General features: G+C 35.2%; 1 protein-coding gene across 1 annotated transcript; it reads right to left on the reverse strand.

Moving 5' to 3' along the window:
- Positions 1–14488: 14488 nt before the first annotated feature.
- Positions 14489–14959, reverse strand: LOC145055727 (uncharacterized). Its single transcript, XM_079004115.1, has one exon. The coding sequence runs from the start codon at positions 14957–14959 to the stop codon at positions 14489–14491; it is 471 nt and encodes a 156-aa protein (XP_078860241.1).
- Positions 14960–24934: the final 9975 nt, after the last annotated feature.

Raw genomic sequence — 24934 nt, forward strand, 5'->3', positions numbered from 1 at the left:
CTCAATTACAGGAGAGTTGCGATAAAATCAGGAAGATTATAGGGTTGTGATTCCCCGGTATATTTCGATGCATATTCTGATAGTTTTTATGGTCTATTTTTCAGTATGGTGGTATTGTGGGGCAGACCAGTTGGCAGCTCTGGTGTCGGGGAGGGTTCAGGCTCAGGATCTGGAGTCGGGCAGCTCAATGAGTAGATTAGGGAGTTTCTTTCCTTAGATATTACTCGTTGAATTCTCGATCAGACTCCTATGATCTTTGGCTTGGTCAGGGAGTGTATTTTGGAGGTTTTGGAGGAGCGATTGAGCTCGTTTCATTTTGAGATGATGGCTATAGAAGGAGCTCGATCTTTGACATTCAGGGAGTTATGGGCTTGTGGAGCTACAGACTATCATGGGGTGAAGGACCCCACTACGAGCAGGTGTTGGTTAGCATATGTTGCTAACGCTTTCCGCACCATTTATTTTCCTGAGTGGGACAAGTTCAGACTAGCTTCTTGCCATTTGAAGGATAGGGCACGAGACTGGTGGGAGGAGGGTGGTAGTGTTGTGGGTGATGATGTTGTTAACGGGATGACCTGCAATGATTTTTCGACCAGATTATTAGCTGAGTATGCACCGGTTATTGAGGTGCAGCAATTGTCACAAGAGTTCTAGGATCTTCGCTAGACAATTGAGACGGTGGCTAAGATCACTGCTATGTTCAATGAGAGGGCGCTTCTGGTTCTGCAGTATGTGGCGGACGAGGAGATGAAGAAGGACCAATATCATGAGATGCTGAGGAGCGAAATTCGGCTGTTTGTGAGCCAATCCAGCTGCAAGACCCTAGAGGATATGATAGTTCGAGCTAGGGAGAGGGAGATTGACCTGGAGATGCAGAGGAAGAGGAAGCAAGATGAGGTTCATACATCAGGGGGTTCGGGCAAGAGGCGCAAGGTATCGGTTTCCAGATCGAGGGGTCATCAGGGTCATAGCCGCTGTGGAAAGTGTGAAAGGATGCACGAGGGTTCGTGTAGGAGTGGTAGTCGTGGTGGTTCTGGCTGCTTCAAGTGTGGTCGGACTGGTCTTTATAGCAGGGATTGTACTGCTACCACCACCCAAGTATCATATCTGATTTGATTTCATTTCAATTAGAGGGGCCATAAGAAGGCCCAATGTCCGAGTTTTGCTGCAGCAGGACCGGTGTCAGCACCCGCTCCTGTGACCCTTCGGATTACTGATGGCTTTCAAGGCCGGGAAGATACGCCTGCGGTGAAGAGCAGGGCTTTCCATCTGACGGCAGAGGAGGTGCATGTAGTTCCCGACATTGTGACGGGTATGTATCTTCTCCTTATCTTTTTATTTATATTGAACTGCTTGCTTATGTTTATATGTTTCATTTTAGGAACGTTCCTTGTGAACGGTATCTCAGTTTTGGTATTATTTGATTCGGGGGCTACCCGATCTTTTGTATCGCTTGCGCTTAGCAATAGATTTTTGGAGCTCTGGGGGAGCTGGATTTTCCTCTTGATGTTGAGATTGTTGATGATAGGATGGTTCGGGTTGCGAGGGTTCATCAGAGTTGTACTCTCCATTTATTCAACGAGCAGTACCCAGTTGATCTGCTTAGGGCATGTGTTTTAGATTTCGGACTCTCGAGGACATGCTTAGGGCATGTGTTTTAGATTTTGGTGGCAGTTGGGATATGTATCTTCCGTTAGCGGAATTTTCGTATAACAACAGTTATCATGCGAGCATTGATCGACCTCCCTTTGAGATGCTTTATGGGAGAAAGTGTAGGACCCCGATTTGTTGGGGAGAGGTCGGTCAGCGAGTCATCGGGAGCACAGAGGTGGTGCTCAAGACGACTGAGTTGATCCAGCAGGTCCGTAGTAGACTGCAGACTGCGCAGAGTCGGCAGAAGAGCTACGCCGACAGGAGGCAATCAGATTTGGAGTTCCAGGTGGGAGATATGGTCCTTCTGAAGGTCTCACCTTGGAAGGGTGTCATCAGGTTCCGGAAGAGGGGCAAGTTGGGTCCCAGGTTTATTGGTCCCTTCAGGGTTTTGGCCCGGGTGGGTCGGGTTGCTTATCGGTTGGATCTTCCTGAGGAGCTTAGTCAGATCCACAACACTTTTCATGAGTCAACAGTCGTTCCCCTAGAGGGATATTCAGGTTGATAGCAGCCTGAATTATATTGAGAGGCCGGTCGCGATTCTAGACCGGAAGACCAAGACCTTGAGGAACAAGGAAATTCAGTTAGTGAAGGTGCAGTGGCAGCACCGGAAGGGGTCTGAGTGGACGTGGGAAGCTGAGGAGGAGATGAGAGAGCACTACCCAGAGATATTTGCAGATTCAGCCGTAGCAGACTTCGAGGACGAAGTCTGAGATAAGTGGAGGAGAATTGTAACGACCCGTCTCCGGTATGATGATTCCATGCTTTTTATTTTGAGGTTTGCAAGAGGGACTCGGCGAGTTCATAGCCTGACTCGCCGAGTAGGGACGGGATTTCGAGCACGTGTTAGTCGGCGACTCGGCGAGTCCATATTCGTGACTCGGCGAGTCTGCCTGTCTGGAAGAGACCCTAAATCCCCGGGTTGCCCACTATTTAAGCCACCTTATAGCCCCCATTCTCGCCTCCTTCACCCTCAGAGAGCTGTGAGAAAACCCTAACCCATCCTTGAGTGATCTAAATGCTCTTGTGTTAAATTTTTTAAGGCTTGAAGAAGGAAAAGAAGAAAGGAACAAGGAGAAGAGTTGTAGAGCAAAGATTCAAGGGCAAACCAGAGTTCTTTGAGGTATTCTTCGGATTTCCTTCCCTTTTATGCTTTAAAACCCCATTAGAACTCTTCTAGATCTAGTTGATGCTTTTCTCAAGCCTTATGATGATATGGAAGCCCTATTATGTCGAGATATCCTTAGATCTGTTTATTTAGGAGTTGTAGAGCCCAGATCTATTGCCTTTATGGAGCTATTTTGCATAATAACCCTAGATCTACCCTTTTAAGTACCTTTTTAGCCTTTATCTCATTTTTCATGTGTTTGTACACGCAAAGTTGGAAACTTTACGTGGTGAATCAGCTCATTGGACTCAGATCTATCATTTGTATGTAATGGATTCAAGCAGAATCGAGTTTAGAATAGTTGCATGGTTGTGACTCGGCGAGTCGGAAGAACGACTCGGCGAGTTGAGTCGCGAGTCCCCGATTTCTTCCTTTTTGAGCGGTGCCGAGTGGGACCAGTGAGTAGTGGAGTGGACTCAGCGATTTTGAGGTTAGACTCAGTAATGGAGGGACTCGGCGAGTTGTTCATACAACTCGGCGAGTCCAAGGCAATCTTCTTAGCTCGAAGAACAACTCGCCGAGTTGTTCATATGACTCGGCGAGTCGGATGCAGATTGCCTAAGTTTTGATTCAAAAGGGAACTCGTCGAGTTGATGCCATACTCGACGAGTAGCAGCGAGTAGGGTCGAGAAGTGAGAATAGGGACTCGGCGAGTTAGCGGCCCAACTCGGCGAGTCAGGTCAACTGTGGGTTGACTTTGACCAGGAGAGTTGACTTTGACCAAGGGTAAAATAGTCATTTTACCCCAGTACAGTGTTTAACATTGATTGAGTGTGTTTATGGACTTGTAGCCGGGGAGATACCGGAGCAGCAGCAGATAGCTTCCAGAGCCATACACACAACAGCCAGTTCACGAGGTGAGTTTCCTTCCAGTAAGAACGGGTCTAAGGCCACAATGCCGGCCCGTTTAGCTAGCAGTAGTTTCCAGATTTGATCTGATGCAGTAGTTAGTATGTTTGATGCCTTTGTGGCTCAGACATGATTTATGTGTTATGTGTTCCGGGCTACGACCCGATGTAGTATGCAGTATATGCGAGTTTATGCCAGTTGATATGTTATGATATGCTGTGTTCAGTCAGTTAGCTTCGGACTTCGGTCCGATGGAGGGGGCAAGGCCCCAGTTAGTTAGCTTCGGACTTCGGTCCGATGGAGGGGGCAAGGCCCCAGTCAGTTAGCTTCGGACTTCGGTCCGATGGAGGGGGCAAGGCCCCAGTCAGTTAGCTTCGGACTTCGGTCCGATGGAGGGGACAAGGTCCCAGACAGTCAGCTTCGGACTTCGGTTAGATGTAGGGGACAAGGTCCCAGTCAGTCAACTTCAGACTTCGGTTCGATGGAGGGGGGAAAGGCCCCAGTATGTGCTTGATATGTTATTGTATGGTATGTGGTAGTTTGGGGGAGCTCACTAAGCTTCGTGCTTACAGTTTCAGTTTTGGTTTCAGGTACTTCCGCAAGCAAAGGGAAGAGCTCGGGATGATGGCATCGCACACACCATAGCTTCAGTTTTCATCCTGGGAGTTGATTTAGTTCTTGATTTTGATATGATATAGATATGATACAGTTTTCCTCAAAGTGTTTTTACTATGTTTGAGATACATCACGTTTGGTTTTATGATAGGATAATCAGATTACGGTTTTTGGTTATATTAAAAAAATGAATTTTTGGGTCGTATTTTTGGGTTGTTTCAAGCCGAGCTCAGTTAGATTCATAGAACGTTTCATGTCTCTCAGCTTCTGAAGTGTTTAGTGGACGATTCCACAGTTGTACCATTGGTGGATATTCAGGTGGATGACCGCCTGAATTATATTGAGAGGATGGTGGCAATTTTTGACCGGACGACAAAAACCTTGAGGAACAAGGTTGTATTGTTAGTGAAGGTGCAGTGATTGCACTGTAATGAGTCAGAGTGGACTTGGGGACCCGAGGATCAGATGAGGGAGCACCATCTGGAGTTGTTTGGGACTGCGGACTTCGAGGATGAAGTTTGATTCAAGTGGGGAAGAATTGTAACGTTCGATATTTTCCAAGGTATTTATTTAAATTTTGGTTATTTAATTATTAAGAATTAGGGCTTGAAGTCATTGGACCTTTTCAAATTGGGCTTAGGCTGTGCAATACGCCGGGCAAACCACCCTATGTATGTTGGGTGTACAGATGTAGAATGGAATTGTGTGCCATGCACATACGCTCTGCGTACAATGGAGTACGTGAAGTGTACGGACCAGACCCCAAAACCTTAATATTTAGGGTTTGACCACTATTTAAAGAACATTAGGTGCCAATGTTCTTCTCTATCAGCCTCCCTTTTGTCCCTAAACAGCCTCCATGAAACCCTAACCCCATTGTTGAGTTTTATTGAGCTTGGAAGGTCTTTTGAGTGCATTTTGTCCCATTTTCAAGGAAGAGAAGGTTTGAGTAAGGTGGTGGTTCAAGGAGAAGCTTGTAGATCCAGATTATCTGCTCTATTTCTAGCTTGTGCAAGGTATAAAGTCTTGACCTTGATCTTTAGAAGCTTAGATCTCTATGTTTTAGCATTTGGACCCTTTTTGATCCATTTGATGAGCTCTTGTGGATTATTCTCATTTCTGAAGCTTAGAGTTCCTACTCTTGGTGTTCTTTGGGGGCTAGAGTCGTAAAGTTGCCACCTTTGAAGATTTAATCCAACTATGCATGAGTAATGGCCATTCTTGTGGGAGCAGAATGTTATATTTCGAGTTTGGGCTCATTTGGGGAATGCAAAATCACCAAGTTGACGACTTTATGGTTTAAGATGTTTCATATGACTCAGATTTATGATTGGGACTCTTGGACTTAAGTGGTTAAGAGATTATTAGAGAAATGGCTTAATGGGTTAGTATGTTGGGTGTACAAGCTCATACATGCAACGTACAAGCCATGTAGCATGTACGCTTAGTATATAATTGAGTACGCCCCGCGTACTCAGGCAGTTTGGGCATGGAGTTGTTTGGGCCTCAGATTGGGCCACTTTCTTGGACATTGTTGCTTTGGGCCTTTTGGGCCATGTAAAAACAAGCTTTGGGGCTAAAGAATTTAATTGGGCTTTAGGGTAAGGCCCATATGAGGGGTTGGGCTCAAGTTGGAAAATTGGGCTATAAGTGGGCCTTTGTGTATCTATTGGTTTTGGGCCTTATTGGTTTACGGATTTGGGCCTTAGTTTTGGATTAAACTAGGTCAGGGGTAAAATGGTCATTTTACCCCAAGTATGGATTATTGATTTTAGTTTGGAACTGAAGTTTTGATTGGGTGTTATTTTGTACTGATAGCTCGGGGAGTCGTCATGGCAACAACTAGGGATTTCTTTCAGTGAGATTCAACATTCGAGTTGAGTTTCTTCATCGGGTTTAGCAGGTCTAAGCCACCATTGCCGACTCTTATTGATTATGTTAGGATGCTAGGAGTCTGCGTGACCCTTGCATGTGTTATGTGCTGCTATGTGTACCGGGCGGGGATCGATCCCAAGCAAGGCCTGAGGACTGGAACATATGCTAGTGTTTATGATCATTATATGTGTTAGCATGATTATATGATATTGATTTATGTGTATAGTGGTCGAGGCCCAGTGACAGGCGAGGCATGAGAATAACAGATCTGTATAAGGAGCGGAGCTAGATGTCAGGTGGGGCCCGATGTCGGGCGGGGGCCCAGTATATGGTTTATTATGTATGGTATGGGGTAGTTTGGGGAACTGCATTGCATATACCATACTTATTTTATTTGGGTTGTATGAACAATGATTTGAAATACTATTCACTTGAATGAAAACTGAAATTTTTGGGTCCTATTTTTGGGATGTTTCAAACACTCACCCTTCGATGACACAATTTCAGATTTAGAGTTAAACTTTTATAACACCTTGTTCCAAATCATTTCCTAATGCGGTGCTGTGACCCAAATATAGGTTATCATAAGCCTTAGGGCCTTTGATAAAGATAGATTTAGACCCATTTGCGTGTAGATAGGGTAGGATAGATGATCTGGGAGTTCGGCTTGTGATTTGAAGCCCAAGGGTATAACCATAAAGTGGTAGTTAGGCCTTTTATGAATTTTGTATTTTTGTTCGGTACGTTTTAAGGAAAAGATGAGTTTACATAAGTGTAGATCTTCTTGTTACCTTTCCGTGGATATAAATAATGTCAAAATCAAAGTTAGAACAAAGAAGTTGCCGAGTACGCTGGGCGTACAAATGGGAGTATGTTGGGCATACTAAGGCACCCTGATTACGGTGGGCGTACGCAATTAGTACCCAAACCCTATTTTGTGGTTTGAGCCCTATTTAAGCTCCTTAAATCCCCCAAACCCACTCCATTCTCAGTCTCCACCCCTCCAACACCTCTTCCATGAAACCCTAACCCTAGTTGAGCCTTGTGTGCTAAAAGAAGGTGTTTTTGAGTGGTTTGGAGCTTGCATGGTGCACCTTGGAGAAGAGGGAACTTCTTGGATAAGTGTTGGTTTTATTGGAGCTTGTAGATCTGGACTTTTTTCACCTTGATCTATCTTCTAGAGGTATAAAGTTTGAATCTTCACAATGCATTTGTTAGATATAACTAGTTTTGGATGTTATGAGCTTTTCGTCATTTTAGTTCATAAAGTTTAGATCTTGAAAGTTTGTGACCTTGTTATGGATAAACTTATCTAAACATCATTTTAATTCAGATCTGAAAGTTGGAGACTTGTACTTAATGGATTCAGTTGAAAAGATGAACTTTTGGGTCCCTTTGAGACTTAAAGACTAGATCTTGTTTGTTGGGACCATTCTAATGGATAAAGTTGGAAACTTTATCCATTATAAAGCTATTATGAATTATAAAAATGTGATCTTGGCCTTTCTATCCCTTCCATGCAAGAGTTGTGATGTCTTCTTGGGTTAAGGACTTAGGGTTTTGGACATTAAGCACTTTATAGCCATGCAAAGTCATAAAGTTGGAAACCTTATGACTTAGGACATCATTTTGGGCTTGGCTTGTTATTTGGATGTAAGAACTTAATGGAATAACCTCTTAATAGAGTTTTGGGACTGGTCTGTGTACGCTGGGTGTACCTGGTGGTACAATGCGCATACGTGGTCAGCGCCCCGCTTTTAGTCAACATCAGAGTACGATGGGCGTACTCTCTTGGTACGTAGGGCGTAATCTGCTGGGAATAGATATTGACTTTTTGACTAATGCACTAGTTTGTTATTTCTAATTCCTAGTTTATCGCATCTAAACCACACTTTACAGGCAGCGAACCTAATCAAGGATAGTATAGCTTTCATAAGAAAGGGTGTCGAACACAAGGGGAACGGTTGTGAATTAATATAGAATGTTTGATTATAGGTTACACAAAACACACAAAAGCTATAAAAAAAGAAAGGTTTTATTAAATTTCAACAAATGACTAATTAGCAAATCTCAATAACTTATTGGAAAACAAATCTCTTTATGTACTTTGGTTTCGACAAATTATATCTTGAAAATCATGGATAATTGCACAAACAAATTTATTTATTCATGTTCACCAATTTCTAATATGATTAAGTTCATGTTCACTATTACTAATCCTTTAGCAAACAAGTAAATTCAAGTAATGATCAGTTGATTAAACTAACAAGTTTCATAATGTTCAAATCGTATCAAGCAGAGTTGTAATAATAGTTAATCATATTGATTGATTCAATTAACTCATATGTGTTTGGTCATCAAACATGCTCACACATTAACTTACTTATTTTCTAGTTAACCCGAGGTTCATGTTCACTAATACTAGGCATACAATCTTGTTTTCACAAAAGTATAAGATTCCAACAATCAAGAAGATGTTCATATAACTCAATATAGTTGGTTATTAACGGGAAATAATTGTCATTAACACATGAGGATCTTTTAACAAGCTTAACAAGATAAATTAAACACGAATAAAACAATCAAAATAGCAATTAATCCATAAATCAAGGTTTCATCTAGTCATAAACACAAAGCAAAGGGTTTTAACACCCAAATCAGAAAGTAATTGCATATAGAAGCATAAAGGAATGCTAACCATGTTTAGATTAACAAACTACATGAGTACCAACATGAATCTTCTCTCTAATCCTTCAGATCTTCGCTCCATATCAGTTTAACGGCCTTCCGGCCGCCTTCTAGATCCTCAAAACGGCTTCTTGGGGGTTTATAATCGCAGGAATCAATATAGGGTGTAAGATCTCTCATTAGGGATAATTTTAAGGTTTATTTATAGTTTTCAGCATCAACTCGACAGGTTTGGACACCAACTCGGCAAGTTCTTCATTAAAATCCAGTATTCCCTAAGTCAGCGTTAAGAATCGCGAAGCTTTTGATCAACTCGTCGATTTGGAGGATCCAACTTGATGAGTTCGTTTGGAATCAACATTTTCTCAAAATATGAAAGTCGTACGAAATTATGTCTAATATTCATAACATTTCGATTCTCATCAATCGGAGTTACGAGTCATGAGATATGGTCAATACACTATCTAGGGGTCCAGCTGTCCAACAACATCCTTTTTACATCTTTTTAGCTCCTTTCTCCTCCTTTTGCATTCCAACTCCCATTTTAACTGTAATTTAACATTTCAAAGTGTATTATGTATCTTTTAGTTCTAAATTTCATAAAAACATAGTATAAAATAATAAGAAAACGTCATAAATATATGCATAAAATAGACGTTATCATGGACGTTGACTGTTAACTTTGACTTTGACCAAGTTTTAACCTAAGGGTATTGTGGGTATTTTTGGGATTTTGATTGTGATTGATCACGTGGATGCTTAGGTGTCGGTTGGAGCTGAGATTTGGAGTCAGGACCTTATCAGCTATTGACCAGACTGAGAGGTGAGTCTTCCTCACTGTACTTACGGGTCAAAGGCACCAAGGCTGACCCAGTGGTTTGTATATACTGTTACATGATAGTATGTTGTTATGTTGTAGAGATCTGTATCCTGGTATATAGGATGATGCTATGCTTAGTGATCTATAAGATTTTTTTGATTATCTGTTGACTAGTTATATGTCATATATTGCATAAGTTGACGTAATGTGGTTAGGTTGAGACTGTACTGCTCTGTGCTGCCAATCAACAAATCCGGTAACATTTATATCGATATGTTGTTATGGCATGTTATGTGTGGTTGGATTGAGGCGGACCAGTGAAGACTGAAGTCCAAGAGACCCACGACGGCCCATATAGACTAAAGGCCTGTGAGGCGCACTAGTTAGGCCTAAGGCTTGGCGAATGGTCCAGATAGGCTGAAGGCCCGGTGAGGCGGTCCACTTATGCTGAAGGTTCTGTGAGTGATCTAGATAGTATGTAGGCCGATGCGGCGTTCCATTTAGGCTTAAGGCTCTATATGCTATGGTTTGTTTGTTATTATGTTTTTGTGGTGGTACTTTGGGGGAACTCACTAAGCTTTGTGCTTACAGTTTCAGTTTATTGTTTCAGGTGCTTCAAATGATTATGGCGAGGTTAAGGCATAATGGTACACATCCTTGGTTTTATTATTGTTTGGATCTTGGAAGACTCTAATTTTAAATAATGTTTTGGAAATAATGATTTGTTAAACACTTTTATTAGTAAATGGGTTGTTTTGAAAGGTTTAAATTAGTTGTGATTTTGGAGGCGTTACAACTTTGAAGTACTGCCTCATTAAAAACCATGCTAAAGAAAACCTAGTGGGAAGAAACTTTAGCGAAGGGAAAAAGAGTGTGGTGTATAGATGACTCCCCCTTATTTAGACATCTGTTACATTATATTTTCTGCACATGTTGCATTCCGATGCCATGTCCATGTTTCCTAAAGATTGCAGTAGGAAGTGCCTTCGTAAAAAGGTCTGATGCATTATTGCTGGATTGAACATATTTTATTTCAACCTGATGGTTCTTTATAAACTCTTGAGTGAACTAAAAAAACTTTGGAGGAATATGTTTTTTCATGTCGCTCTTTATATATCCTTCTTTCATTTAAGTGACAAATGTTGAGTTATCTTCATAAATTAAAGTTGGATTTGTATCCTTTTCAATTCCACATGAAATTAAAACATGTTGTTTCATCGATATTAACCATGTACATCCTCTACTAGCTTCATTTAGTGCAATAATTTCAACATGATTTGAGGCTGTGGCAATAAGTGTTTGCTTTTGAGAACGTCATGAAATTGCAGTACCTCAATTTGTAAATACGTATCCTTTTTGAGATCTAGCTTTATGAGGGCCAGAAAAATAACATGCATTTGTATAACCAACAAGCCTTGTTTTGAATTGTTAGGATAAAATAACCCTAAATCATGAGTTCCTGGAAGGTATCAAAAAATGTGCTTAATCCCATTCCAACGTCTTTTTTTTGGGGATGAACTAAATCTTGATAGCATGTTTATAGCGAAAGAAATGTCAGGTCTAGTATAATTTGGGAGATACATAAGAGCTCCAATTGCATTGAGGTATGGTACTTCTGGACCAAGGACTTCTTCATTTTCTTCGCATGGACGAAATGGATCCTTGTCGATATTTAATGATCTAACAACCATTGGAGCGCTTACATAATTGTCATTGTCCATATTGAAACGTCTCAAGACACTTTCTGTGTAATTTGATTGATGCACAAGTATTCCGTTAGGCATATGTTCAATCTGTAAAGTAAGACAATATTTGGTTTTCCAAGGTCCTTCATTTCAAATTCTTTCTTCAAAAGATCAATCACTTCACGGATCTGTTTATCTGTTCCAATAATTTTTTGATCATCAACATAGACAACAATGATAACATATATGGATGTTGTTTTCTTAGTAAATATGTATTGACAAATAGTGTTATTTTTATAACCTTTATTTGTCAAATAATCGCTTAAATGATTGTACCACATACACCCAGATTGCTTTAACCCATACAAAGATCTTTGTAGTTTTATAGAATACATTTCTTTGGGTTTTGCACTTAATTTTTCAGGCATTTTAAATCCTTCAGGGATTTTCATTTAGATATCACTATCAAGTAATCCATACAAATAAGCTGTAACAACATCCATAAGACGCATCTCTAAATTTTTAGAGACTTCCAAGCTGATTAAATATCTAAAAGTGGTTGCATCCATTACCAGTGAATAAGTTTCCTCATAATTAATTCCAGGTCTTTGAGAGAAACCTTAAGCAACAAGCCTGGCCTTGTATCTTACAATTTCATCTTTCTCATTTCTTTTTCGTATGAAGATCCATCTATACCCTAATAGTTTCTCAATTCCAAGAGTGAGGATAATGGTCCCAAAAACCTTTCTCTTGTTAAGAGAATTACTCAACTTGCATAGCGTAGCCTCCTTCCATTTAGCCCAATCGTTTCTTCTTTAACATCCAATAATGGATTGTGGTTCGGGATCATCATTCATAATATCACATGCAATTGAATAAGAAAATATTGCACTTATGTTGTCAGTTTCATTTTGGTCACATCTTCTATTCGTTTGACCATAATTTAGTGCAACATGTTCCTTTCCTGGGGGAATTTTGATAATCTGTGTTTCTCCAGGAACATTTTCCTAATGATCTAATGCATTTTCTACTCCTCTTTTTATTCATGGGTTCTTATCCTTAGAACCAAATGGTCTTCCATGCTTCAGGCATGTTTTAGACTCTTGAGTGACTTTATCATCAGATTATCCATGTGGAATTTCAATTCAAGTTGGAACATTGACAGCTGGTATATATGATTTAGTCACCCTTGTCAGTAAATGCATCAGATAATTGATTTTTCATTTTTTCAAAATGCATTATATTTTGAACTTCCATTTCACATTGCCTTGTGCGAGGGCCAATATATGATAAAGATGGCTCATGCCATGAAACATCATTTTCTAGAATCTTCTTTTCTCCCAATAATGATGAGAAATTTGCCTCATCAAATTGGCAATCAACTAGATGTGTTGTAAAAACATCACCCGTTAATGGTTCAAGATATCTTATAATAGAGATTGACTAATAACCAACATATATTCCCAACCTCTTTGAGGACCCATTTTTGTCCGTTGTGGTGGTGCAATGGGGACATATACTGTACACCTAAAAATTCTCAAATGAGATATATTTGGCTCTTGACTAAAAGCAAGTTGTAGGGGAGAATATACATGATATGAACTTGGAAGTTTGGTCCTCATTATCAATGGTCTAGCTATTAGTTGGAGACGTTCAACCAGTGATTCAACTAAACCATTTTGCGTGTGTATATGAGCAACTGGATGCTCAACAACAATTCCTACAGACATACAATAGTCATTAAATGCTTGTGAGGTAAATTCACCAACATTATCAAGTCTCACTCTTTTGGTAGTATAATTAGGGAAATGTGCCCTTAATTTAATAATTTGAGCAAGAAACTTTGAAAATGCCATATTACAATTTGATAATAGGTAAACATGATACCATTTGCTAGATGCATCTATTAAGACCATAAAATATCTAAATGGTCCAGATGGTGGATGAATTGGTCTACATATATCAATTTGAATTCTTCTCATAAATCTAGGTGACCCCCTTTTAATTTTCATTTAAGAATGTTTTATAATTAACTTCCTAAGGTAACAAGATGTACATGGTCTTATGTTATTGGATTGAAGGAACTTTTGGTCCTTCAACGGGTGCCCATGCGTATTCTTAATTATCCTTCACATCATTGTGAATCCTGGGTGGCCCATCCTATCATGCCATAAACTGAATGTCCTAGGATGACAATGTTTTTCTTTGATTATAATATGTGATTCAATTATATGTATATATGTATAATGTAGAACATAATCAAGTGTTGGTATTTTTTAAAGCACATGGTTTTTGTCTATAAAATACATATATTTTTTATTTTCAATGGTCACAGTTTTATGTCATATGTTTTGAAATATATGTCATTGAAACTTAGTTGATTTCTATTAGACCCTAGAGGAAATAAGGCATTTTCTATACAAAAAGCTTGTACCCTTTGGTAATATAAAATGGACTTTCCCAGTTCCCTCTATCAAGTCTGCAGGACCTGATATTGCATGTATGACTGTTTTTGTTGGTAATAATTTTGAAAAATATTCTTTGATTTCAGAATAGTATGCGTACTACCACTATCTGCTATACAAATATCTCCAACCTTTTCTTGGTGTTGTGCTCCAGTTGAAATCATATTAAACTTCATATATGAAAGAAATAATAAGTGAATAAACATAATCATAATAATTATTATAAAGAAGGTAAATTTATTGTAGGAAAGACATTACATGAAAAACAAACGAAGGAAAAAACAGGTTTACTAGAACAATAATAGAGATTTTTTTAGTTTATGTCTTCCATGTCATTGCAGAAATTAGCAAAAGTCAGTAGAGTGAATTCAACATTATCAATGAGGTTTGCTTCTTTTCCTTTTCCTTTAATGGACTCTTGATAAAATTGACAAAGATGTGCAGGTGTGCGACAAGTCCTTGACCAATGGCCTGTGCTACCACATCTATAACATGAACCATCAAATTTTTATGATGTCCCAACATCATGCCTTGCCACTTTGGCCTTGTTTTATGTATGGATATTGTTTCTTTGTGAAGATTGGTAATTATTCATTTTCTGGCCACGACCATGATTATTACCTTGTCCATGACCATAATTATGATTCTGGTCATGGCTTTGGTTTCGATTAAATTAACCATGGCCTTGTCCTCGACCATGACCACGCCTTCGTCCACATGTATTGTTTTGATGACCATTAATATTTGAAGCATTTGCTTCAGGAAGTGCTAGTGATCCGATTGGACGAGATTCATGGTTTTTCATCAAGAGATCATTGTTTTGTTCTAGAACAAGCAAACATGCATTTAGTTCAGAATATATTGTGAACTTTTGCATCCGGTGTTGTTGCATCAAGGTAATGTTTGCTGCATGACATGTGGAGTAAGTTTTCTCCAACATATCTTCATCAGTAACTTCTTGTCCACAATACTTGAGTTGTAAACATATTCTGAACAAAGTTGAATTGTATTCATTTACTTTCTTGAAGTCATGAAACCTCAATGTGCTCCATTGATCTCTAGTACTGGGAAGTATAAATGTTTTTTGATGATCAAATATTTCTTTCAAAAGATTCCAGAGAATACTTAGATCAATAATATCCATATATTCAAATCTCATCATTTCATCAATATTCTTACGAAGGAAAACTTATGCTTTCGCCTTGTCTTGTGCCAAACAAATTTTAAATTCATTTATAGCATTTGAGATTCTCATGGAATCAAGATGCATTTTTACATCTATCATCCATGGCACATAATTCTTTCTACTAACTTCAAGTGTTGCAAACTCGAGCTTTGCAATGTTGGACATATTGTAACTATAAATTTTAAACAAAATGAAAATTAAAATCCATTTATTTTAGTATATATTACACAAAAAAGAAGAGCTAAAGCTAACACTATATACAAGCCTAAAAGTAGATGAAATTCCATATTATCTTTGATGTTAAAGATTGAGATGAAAAGTAATATGACTATTATAGTCATGATTATCACAAAAAGGTGAATCATCTTAAAGCTTGATTTCTTGAAATTGATTTGTTTGATTAAAGAGAAATTTTTTTGTTGTGGGTAAAATAAGCAGGGTAAGAATGTTCGTTTATAGTAAATAATATAGTCGTTGTTTTTGTTGTTTATAACTGTCGCATATACATATCCGTTGTGTGTGTGTGTGTATATATATATATATATATATATATATATATATATATATATATATTATGTATATGTATATGTATTTTATAAATCATTTGATGAGAGTTATAACTAATACATAACTTTACTTGGTATAATTTTACTAATTAGAAACATTAATAAATATTAGTAAATGTTTAATTAAAATTACGAAGAGTATCTAAAATATAAATAAATAAACATTGACATGTATAAATAATCGTTAGTATATATAAATAAAAATTAGTTGCATAATTTAAATGTTAGTATGCATAAATAAAATTTAGTTGCATAATGTAAATGTTAGTATGTATAAAAATTATAATGCGTAAAAAATGTTAGTATAAGCAAATGAAAATCATTAGCAGTCCAAAATGCCCACAATGAGCAAGTTTTAATAATTTATTAGTATTTTTTTAATATGATGGAGATTTTTATAATTAATAATGTTTTACTAAGTCATACATACCTTGATTAAGATAGATGTGATTATCACTTGTTTAATAACTTGGATTAGAGTTTTCGTGCTGATAACGTGCTATAAATTTAATATAATTAAAATAAGATTAACAATACTAAACTAAAATTTTAAGAAAGAATAAAGAAAGATTTGGGGAGAATTTGATCACTTGTAAAATGTATTCAAGTTGGTGTATCATATTATTTACAATTAGATGGATATTTATAGTGCAAATCTTACTATTCACATGTCTACGTAACTAGTTATAAATCTTAACTTTTACAAATGCACCAATTATTTGTGTCATTAATCAATTATTTACAATATATATATATATATATATATATATATATATACACACACACACACACACACACAGACACGATATGTGCTCGCACAAAGCGCGACGATAAATATCTATTTTGGAGAAAAGTTTTTATTAAGGGGAAGTAATTATTAGATTTTATTATATGTTATTATGTAAAAAAAATAACCACTTTTGAATAAAATATTTATGTTTACACCTTATATTTATATTGTATATTTTTACATTTAATGTAAATTAATTAATACTGGTGTCTATTTTAAGAAATTTAAATTAATTTATATACATGAGTTTAATATTTTAAAATTATCATTTTGCTCCAAATTAAATTTCTTGATAACCTTCCTTAATTCAAGTTTTTAAACTTTTGGCAAGTATTAATAATATTTATGTATAATTGATTTGTAAAAAACCTTTGTAACTTATAGCTCATCAAATTCATGATATGACTAATATTCATTATAATATAGCATAAGATATATATATATATATATATATATATATATATATATATATATATATATATATATATATATATATATATATATATATATATGAGTTCATTTGAGACGAATATAATTTTGTGAGACCGTGATACTAAATTTTTTTATTGAAATATTACAATATTCTATTATTCGTAAAAATAGAATATGCAATATATTCTAACATTATATGTTTTAGCATATGTCAATGTAAAATATGTTAAAATTATTGTTTTAAAATATTATAATATTACACATATTTAATTTTTATGAACACTAGAATACTATAATATTTCACTAGAAAAAAGTGGTCTCACGGTCTAACAGATTTGGTAATCTCACATGAACCTAATCATATAGGTTCCATTGAGATTAATATAAAATAGAGATCTTGAGATTCAACCTCAGCCATATATTTCAAATCTGCCGCTCTAACCCTCTGGCACCGCTCGTTCCTTTCTCCTCTGCCACCATCTCCACCACCACAACCGCCAACGCCACCACCACTACTACCACATCTAGCACCAACTGACCCCACCACTGTCACCTCCGTCACTTATACCACCGCAACCTCTATCACAACCACCTCTTCTGTCACCAACTGTCATAATCATTTATGATTACTCAATCTATGAATAGGCATATATGTACAATCATTTATGATTAGGCATATACGTATAAACATTCATAATCATATATAACTAGTGAAGAGATCCGTGCGTTGCACGGGTTGGATTCTTTTTGTTGATGTTTTGCAGGTCAAGGAAGTAAGATGCTATGTTGGTTGACTCTAAAAGTATGATGCTTAAAAAAAAATAAAATATATTTTATGGATTTCATATAGAAATAGACATATTATCAATCAAATGTATAATCCCATTTTCAGACATTTTAGCATAATTTTGAGGCCAATTTTGATCAAACCAAATGACATGACTTAGAAAATATTCAAGCTGTTGCTCATTACACCCAAAAGCAATGCAACACATTCAATAACCCATATATTGAAGATTTAACTGAAAATGAACAATTTGAAACATTAATCAAGTACTAAACCTGCTCCCAGTGCTCATTCACAAGCACGTTTCTACATAAGCCAACACATGAAGCTTTAATCAGTGGGTGAAAAACAAAAATATGAATCAAAATCAAACCTGCCCAAACTCCTGCAACAAACCTGCAACTACAAATGATAAAATTCAAATTTTGATAAAAAAAAAGGTCTCTATCTCTACATACATTGTTTTAACTTTCTATTTTTTATTCGATTTCATTGACTACTGTGTATGTGTCACATTCATATTGCATCTTCTTTTGTTGTTGAGGTTGACTTTATGGATACCACTATGTTCTCTCACAATGTCTTCCAATGCCTTTTGATCTTCAGCATCATCTATCTCATATTTGATTTCTTTTGACAAAAAACTTGACCAATTTCTTTCAAGTTCATGAAGACAAACAATAAAAAAATCACTTGGTGCAATTTGGAATTACATTCTCTTTGACCTAAATATAATGACATCATACTTTTTATGTCAGAAAGAAAGAAGGTCAACCCTTAAAGCAGTCAAAAGGAAGCAAAGATATACATATTAGAAAGCTCATGAAGTTGAAGTAAATGCAAGGTCACATAAAGAAACATTCATCTTACCTTTACCAGCTTTACACATACCCAAAACGTTGAATACATACACCTGAAAAAACAACAGTACCAAATTCATACCAGAAATTGAACAAATTAAACATAAGAAAAGGCTTGCAATGAACGGTGAATTTTTTTTCTTACAAGTGGCTAGTCTTCCAACCTTCCTGGTTCATATATTTTTCGTAAAAATATAAAATAATCCTTATTTCTCTTGGTTTTTCAAAGTAATAATATAAAATGAACAAAGAGAATATGATTGTATACCATTTGAAGTTGTCAAACCTTTGTATCTTGTCTGCCATAATAGTTTGGCCAAGCATTCCAGTCAATAGTTGGATACTTGGATATCATGTCTTCTCTATTCAATACCAAGATTCTTTTTCTAGTACCAAGCCATGAATCCATCTGATTGTTCATGTAAGCTTAAGAGTATAAGGACATAAATCAAAATAACTTAAAGAATAAGGATATGAATTGACATAAAGAAGATTACATAGGGTGAGTTGTGGGATTTAGGAATCTACCATCTCATACTTCACTGACGACACGGTGACTGACCACCACCACCAGTGATGGGTTGGGTGTTCTTAAATGATAAACAACAGTTACATTTTGGGTGTGCTTCCTTCTGCATCAGATTCCATTTCATAAATTGCAAAACAAAACAATAGCATCACTACTATAGTTAACCAAAAACATTTTCCTTACTAAGCATAAGTAGGATTTTAAAATCGAATTGTTCTATCGATGAAAATGACAAACCCGAATCTGTAATTTTGAAAATGAGAAACCCAAACCTAGAATTTTTCAATGATTTCTACGTAGACGAAAGTATGTCTGTGCTGTAGGCAGTGGATAGTCGGCCTGAGTAACAGATGATCTTTAAAATAATAACCCCTGGTGAGGGACTGAAGTCGGTGGAAGCATCTGAAAACAAATTAGATGAGGCGGTCAGATGTAAATCAATTATTTACAAAAACCAACTTCTAATGAATCAATTACAATGAAAAGAAAAAGAAACCCCATGTTAATTATTGTTTCCTAAGAATTGATTCAAGAAAAACACAATATAAAGAGGACGAACCTTATAAGAGATTAAAGTGCCATCATCATTGGCGCGCCTGTAGTTGCATTGATTTCTTCTACACTATTGCAAATCAAAACAATAGACACAATATCGGTGATAAGGCATGCGTCAATGTGTAGAAGGGATCACTCCGAATAACCGGAATTGAAGTCGGCGATCATTAGGCTTGGACTACATCGCATTTGATGTTTCCGTCTGAAGGCCTGAACGGTGATGTTTATGGCTAGAAGTCATATCTTGTGGTTTGCGGTTTAGGACGAACTGCATTCACAATCGATATCTAGTGGAGGAAAGCAAAGGCGAGAGTGTTGGAGAAGGATTGGAGATAGGTTAGAGCAAAATCAAGGCGGTGGAAAAAACAATGAAACAACACATGTTGGTGACATGTGGCAGGAAACGGTGAAAGGAAGCAATGATTTCACACCACGTGTAATATATAACTGGATAAACAAATGGAATAAACAACAAAAATAGACAGAAAGTAAATAAATTAAAAGAAAAAACAAAAATTTAGCCAATCACATGAAATTACTATTCACCAAGGACTTCTAAATTAGTATGTATATATAATTATAACTCTCTGCGATATAATCATTAATGATTAAGCATATCCAGCTACTACCAGTACGCGGAAGCGTTAGAACGACAAATGATAAATATGTGGCTGTGGTTAAATCTCAAGATCTCTACTTTTTTTTAATCTTCAGTGAACTGTGCCATATATATATATATATATATATATATATATATATATATATATATATATATATATATATATATAGAAAGAGAGAGAGAGAGAGAGAGAGAGAGAGCGAGAGGGAGGGAGAGAGAGATAGGTTGAAATGTAATGTTTATCATATCTATTGTGTGCTAGAATGCACCAATAAGAATATAATATAAATTAAATTATTATTTAATTAAATAAAGATAGATATTAGATGATTTCCACAATTATATGTATATTAAATGTTATGTATAATTATAATTTTTTTATGGAAACTAATTAAATATGTCATTAATGTTAATAATAATACTCTTTCAGAATAAACTCGTATAAAGAAGATTAAGATTGTATTCTATCAGAATAAAAGTGTATTCTAGTAGAATACACTCTCGTTCTTCATATTCTATGTAACTTTAATGTATTTTAAGTGAGTGTCCTGAAACAAAACAATCATCCATACATAAAACCTAAATACAAATTCATTTTGAAAAAAAGAATGTTATTGCTGACATTATATATATATATATATATATATATATATATATATATATATATATATATATATATATATATATATATATATATATATATATTCTCAAAAGCTTAACGAATAGTAAAGTTTATCTGTTTTAGACTATATATATATATATATATATATATATATATATATATATATATATATATATATATATATATATATATATATATTCTCAAAAGCTTAACGAATAGTAAAGTTTATCTGTTTTAGACATTTGCCACTAAATTTTTCGTTCTTACACTTTTAGTCTCTTATTACAAAAGTTTATCGTCTTTAAAATTTAGCGACAATATTTTCCTCAATTTGATAAGTTTAGTCCCTTAATTCTCAAAAGCTTAAGAAATATTAAAGTTCATTTGTTTAAGATATTTGCCACTAAACTTTTCGATTCTTACACTTTTGGTCCCTTACTACAAAAGCTTGTGGTTTTCAAAATTTAGCCTTCCTTTGTTTTAGACATTTGCTACTAAACTTTTCCATTATTACACTTTTTATCCCTTATTATAAAAGTTTTTTGTTTTCAAAATTTAACCACAATATTTTCCACAGTTTGGCAAGTTTAGTCGCTTAATTCTCAAAAGCTTAAGGAATAGTAAAGTTCATTTGTTTTAGACATTTTACACTAAACAGTTTCATTCTGAAGACATTTTCCACTAAACATTTTGATTCTTACACTTTTGGTCCTTTACTACAAAAGTTTATGGCCTTCAAAATTTAGCCACAATATTTTCCATAGTTTGACAAGTTTAGTCCCTGTCGCCTTCTATAAAACCGACCTGGGGCGAAGCTCGATATTTTTTTACTAGTTGTTTATGAAATCATATTCATGTCTATTTGATAATAAAAGCCTTAGTTGGTAAGTTGTTAGCATACACCAAAGTTAATACTCCTCATCTCAGGATCGAACCTAGGACACTACTCCAAGAGTGAATACACTCTACCAACTATGCTAGCCCCAGTTGGCTGCAAACTATCTAATCAAGTCGTATGTAGCATCCCTTTTAGCAAGTATCGTATCCGAAACGTAAACTTTTCAGGAAGGTCATCCATCTTGAAGTCATTTTCTTTCGGATAAATTTAATTGCAAAATTTTAATTCATTCATGAATTTAAAACTCTTTTTGACAAGAAGGTATCCACAAGCTTTGACTAAAACCAACCTATTTTTGGGCCCATACTACATAGGCTATCCATTTGTTAAGCTCTAGTTTCTATTGCTGGAGGACGGTATTATTGTTTGTGGACTGTCAGATGGGATTAGTATGGTAGACCATATGTACTGTTAAGACTCGTTTGTGACATACCGCACTTTTGGATTGCCACTTTATTTTTCCCTCGCTGCAAAAATGGTGGTGTCATACAAAACCTTACCACACCCACCATAGTACATTTTTTATGCACAAAGTACCACCTTTGAAGGGTATACCGTGCCATGAAACGATAACACACGACATACTTACCGTAGTGGAGCAAGGGGGGTCGGTGGCATGTTTACCGCATACCGCAATGCCACCTCACATACCGCGGTGTGTGGTATCATGTGCACCAAGGGGCCTAAGTCTATGTAGTTTCTACTATGTTAATGTATTAACATTTTGTTGTCATGTGATTGTTGTCGACTAAACTTAGACGCATAAATTAGGCTTAAAAATTACATTATATATTGAATTTTACCGGAGACACGTCTCCTTTAATTCGTTGATCTAGATTTGTGGTATTGTTGATCATCTTTTCGTCACCATAAAACTAATCCATTGTTCTAGACTTGTGGCATTATAAATTTCAACTTTAAATTTGCACCTCAATATAGAGGTCTAGATCAACCTTTATATTTGTTTGATATATATAAATCTGGATGCAAAGTGGTCCTAATTTGGGTCGATTGTATGGAATTTTGATACGAAAGTATCGCTTTCATTTTTAAGTTAACTACAATCCTTTGATCTCTCTGGACCTCTCCAAAATTTAGATACGTAGCCAATATAATACTCTAACTTTCAACCACGTAAATATGTGAATTATATTGTATTGGAACTAAAAGGAATAAATAAACTAAAAGCATGTATAAAATCATACATGCACCGAGAGAATTTGTAGTTTACAATCTATATACTTTCAAATACAATTTTGTATTTCTAGACTCAATTGTATCTTTGTTGACACGCAAAGAGCCACACGACGTTGGGGGGGGGGGGGGGGGGGGGGGCAACGTGGACAGTTGTATATGGTTTAATATTTTTTGTGACCACATTTTATTATTATTATTATTATATATATATATATATATATATATATATATATATATATATATATATATATATATATATCATTCTCAGCCAATCACCTAATTAGCATCTAAGCAAAAAAGACACGGTGACAAACTTTTAAATATCATATAATAACCTTCAATCACAGATACATAACTGTGGATAATTAGATAACAGTTCAAATTCATTCATAATCGATTGTTTATCATCCAAATTTCTCCTCCAACCTTTAACAACCATCCATATTTCTTCAATTAAACCCTCGATCAACATCATCCAGTGTTAATCAATCATCGATATTCGTCAATAATACATTTATCAACACCATTCAACTTTAGACAACAAAAATTCGTTTTTGGTTCTTTCAATCCAACATTCAATTCTGCTTGATTACGAGCATATCTTCAACATCTACGATTATTATACTCTCAATGTCGTTAGATCAACATCTTCAATAATTAACAATAGGTTCACTTCATATCATTCATTCAACATTGATTATCAAATAAAACTTCGAAATTAAAGTTAGAAAAACATCAAATCACTTTTTGTTTTGAAAAATTTCATATAATTCTCTATTAATCTACTATTTTAAGTTTTAAATAGTCAAAGTATCATGTTTTGAAAATTTTTAAAACAGCTAACTTGTATGCACTCCAACTGTTTGATGAAATTTATAAACTAAATTACCACGTTATATTCGTATATGAATATGTTTTCTCACTTGAATCAATACATGATTATTAAAACACAAAAAAAAAATTATGCAAGTCTGTATGTTATTTATATATTAATAACATATAAAAATTATATATATATTCATGAATACACCTTGTAATATTCATACGTGAATATACTGTGTAATATTCACATATGAATATACCATCTAATATTCATAAATGAATATACCATCTAATATTCACAAGTGAATATATTATGTAATATTCACATATGAAGATACCATCTAATATTCATAAGTGAATATATCATCTAATATTCATAAGTGAATATACTATCTAATATTCACAAGTGAATGCATCGTCTATTATTTAAATATAAATATATACTATATCATATTCACAAGTGAATAATGTATAATATTCATATGCGATTATACTGTGTAATATTCATGAATGAATATACCATGCAATATTTAGATGTGACTATAATATACCATATAATATTCACATGTGAATCTACCATATAATATTCATATGTAAATATACCATGCATTATTCACATGTGAATATACCATATAATATTACATGTGAATATACAACATAAAAAAACATGTATCATATAATATTCACATATGATTATACCTTCCTGTGAATATACCATATGATAATTAGAATGTGATAAATCGATATTATTATGAAGTAACAATATACTTTATTAACATTTTTGATGTGTATTCATATGTTTGTCAAGAATGGTTGTAACTCAATAAATGAATAACATTTCCATCAATAGTTGGTTCATATCCTAAAGGTTGATGATTGGTTGGCGTAAATGAGAAGATATCATTGAAGAAGACAATATATTTTTATATACATGTGTAAATGTTATATAGTTTAATATATTCTTCATTTTGATTGTGTTAAATTCAGATGCGAATGATATTCATTAACCAATACAATGTTGTTTGATTTAGTATAGTGTTGAATTTACATGTAAAATAATATTACTACAACATACAAAAAAACTATTCACGAACCAATTCTTATAGTGTATTATTTATTTTTATAGATAAAGGTTGTATTCACAAATGAATAAATCAACATGTATAGTTTATTCACAAAAATAAAAATAACAGATTATAATCATGTTTTTACTAGTGAGATTGAAGTTAATAACATCATCAGTAAATATATCGTAA

This window comes from Lactuca serriola, chromosome 1, assembly GCF_051521515.1.
Source record: "Lactuca serriola cultivar US96UC23 chromosome 1, Lser_US96UC23_V15, whole genome shotgun sequence".
In the NCBI taxonomy this organism is placed as follows: Eukaryota; Viridiplantae; Streptophyta; class Magnoliopsida; order Asterales; family Asteraceae; genus Lactuca; species Lactuca serriola.

Coding starts and splice junctions, on each gene's coding strand:
- LOC145055727 (XM_079004115.1), bottom strand. CDS start 14,959: ATGGATATTATTGATCTAAGTATTCTCTGGAATCTTTTGAAAGAAATA.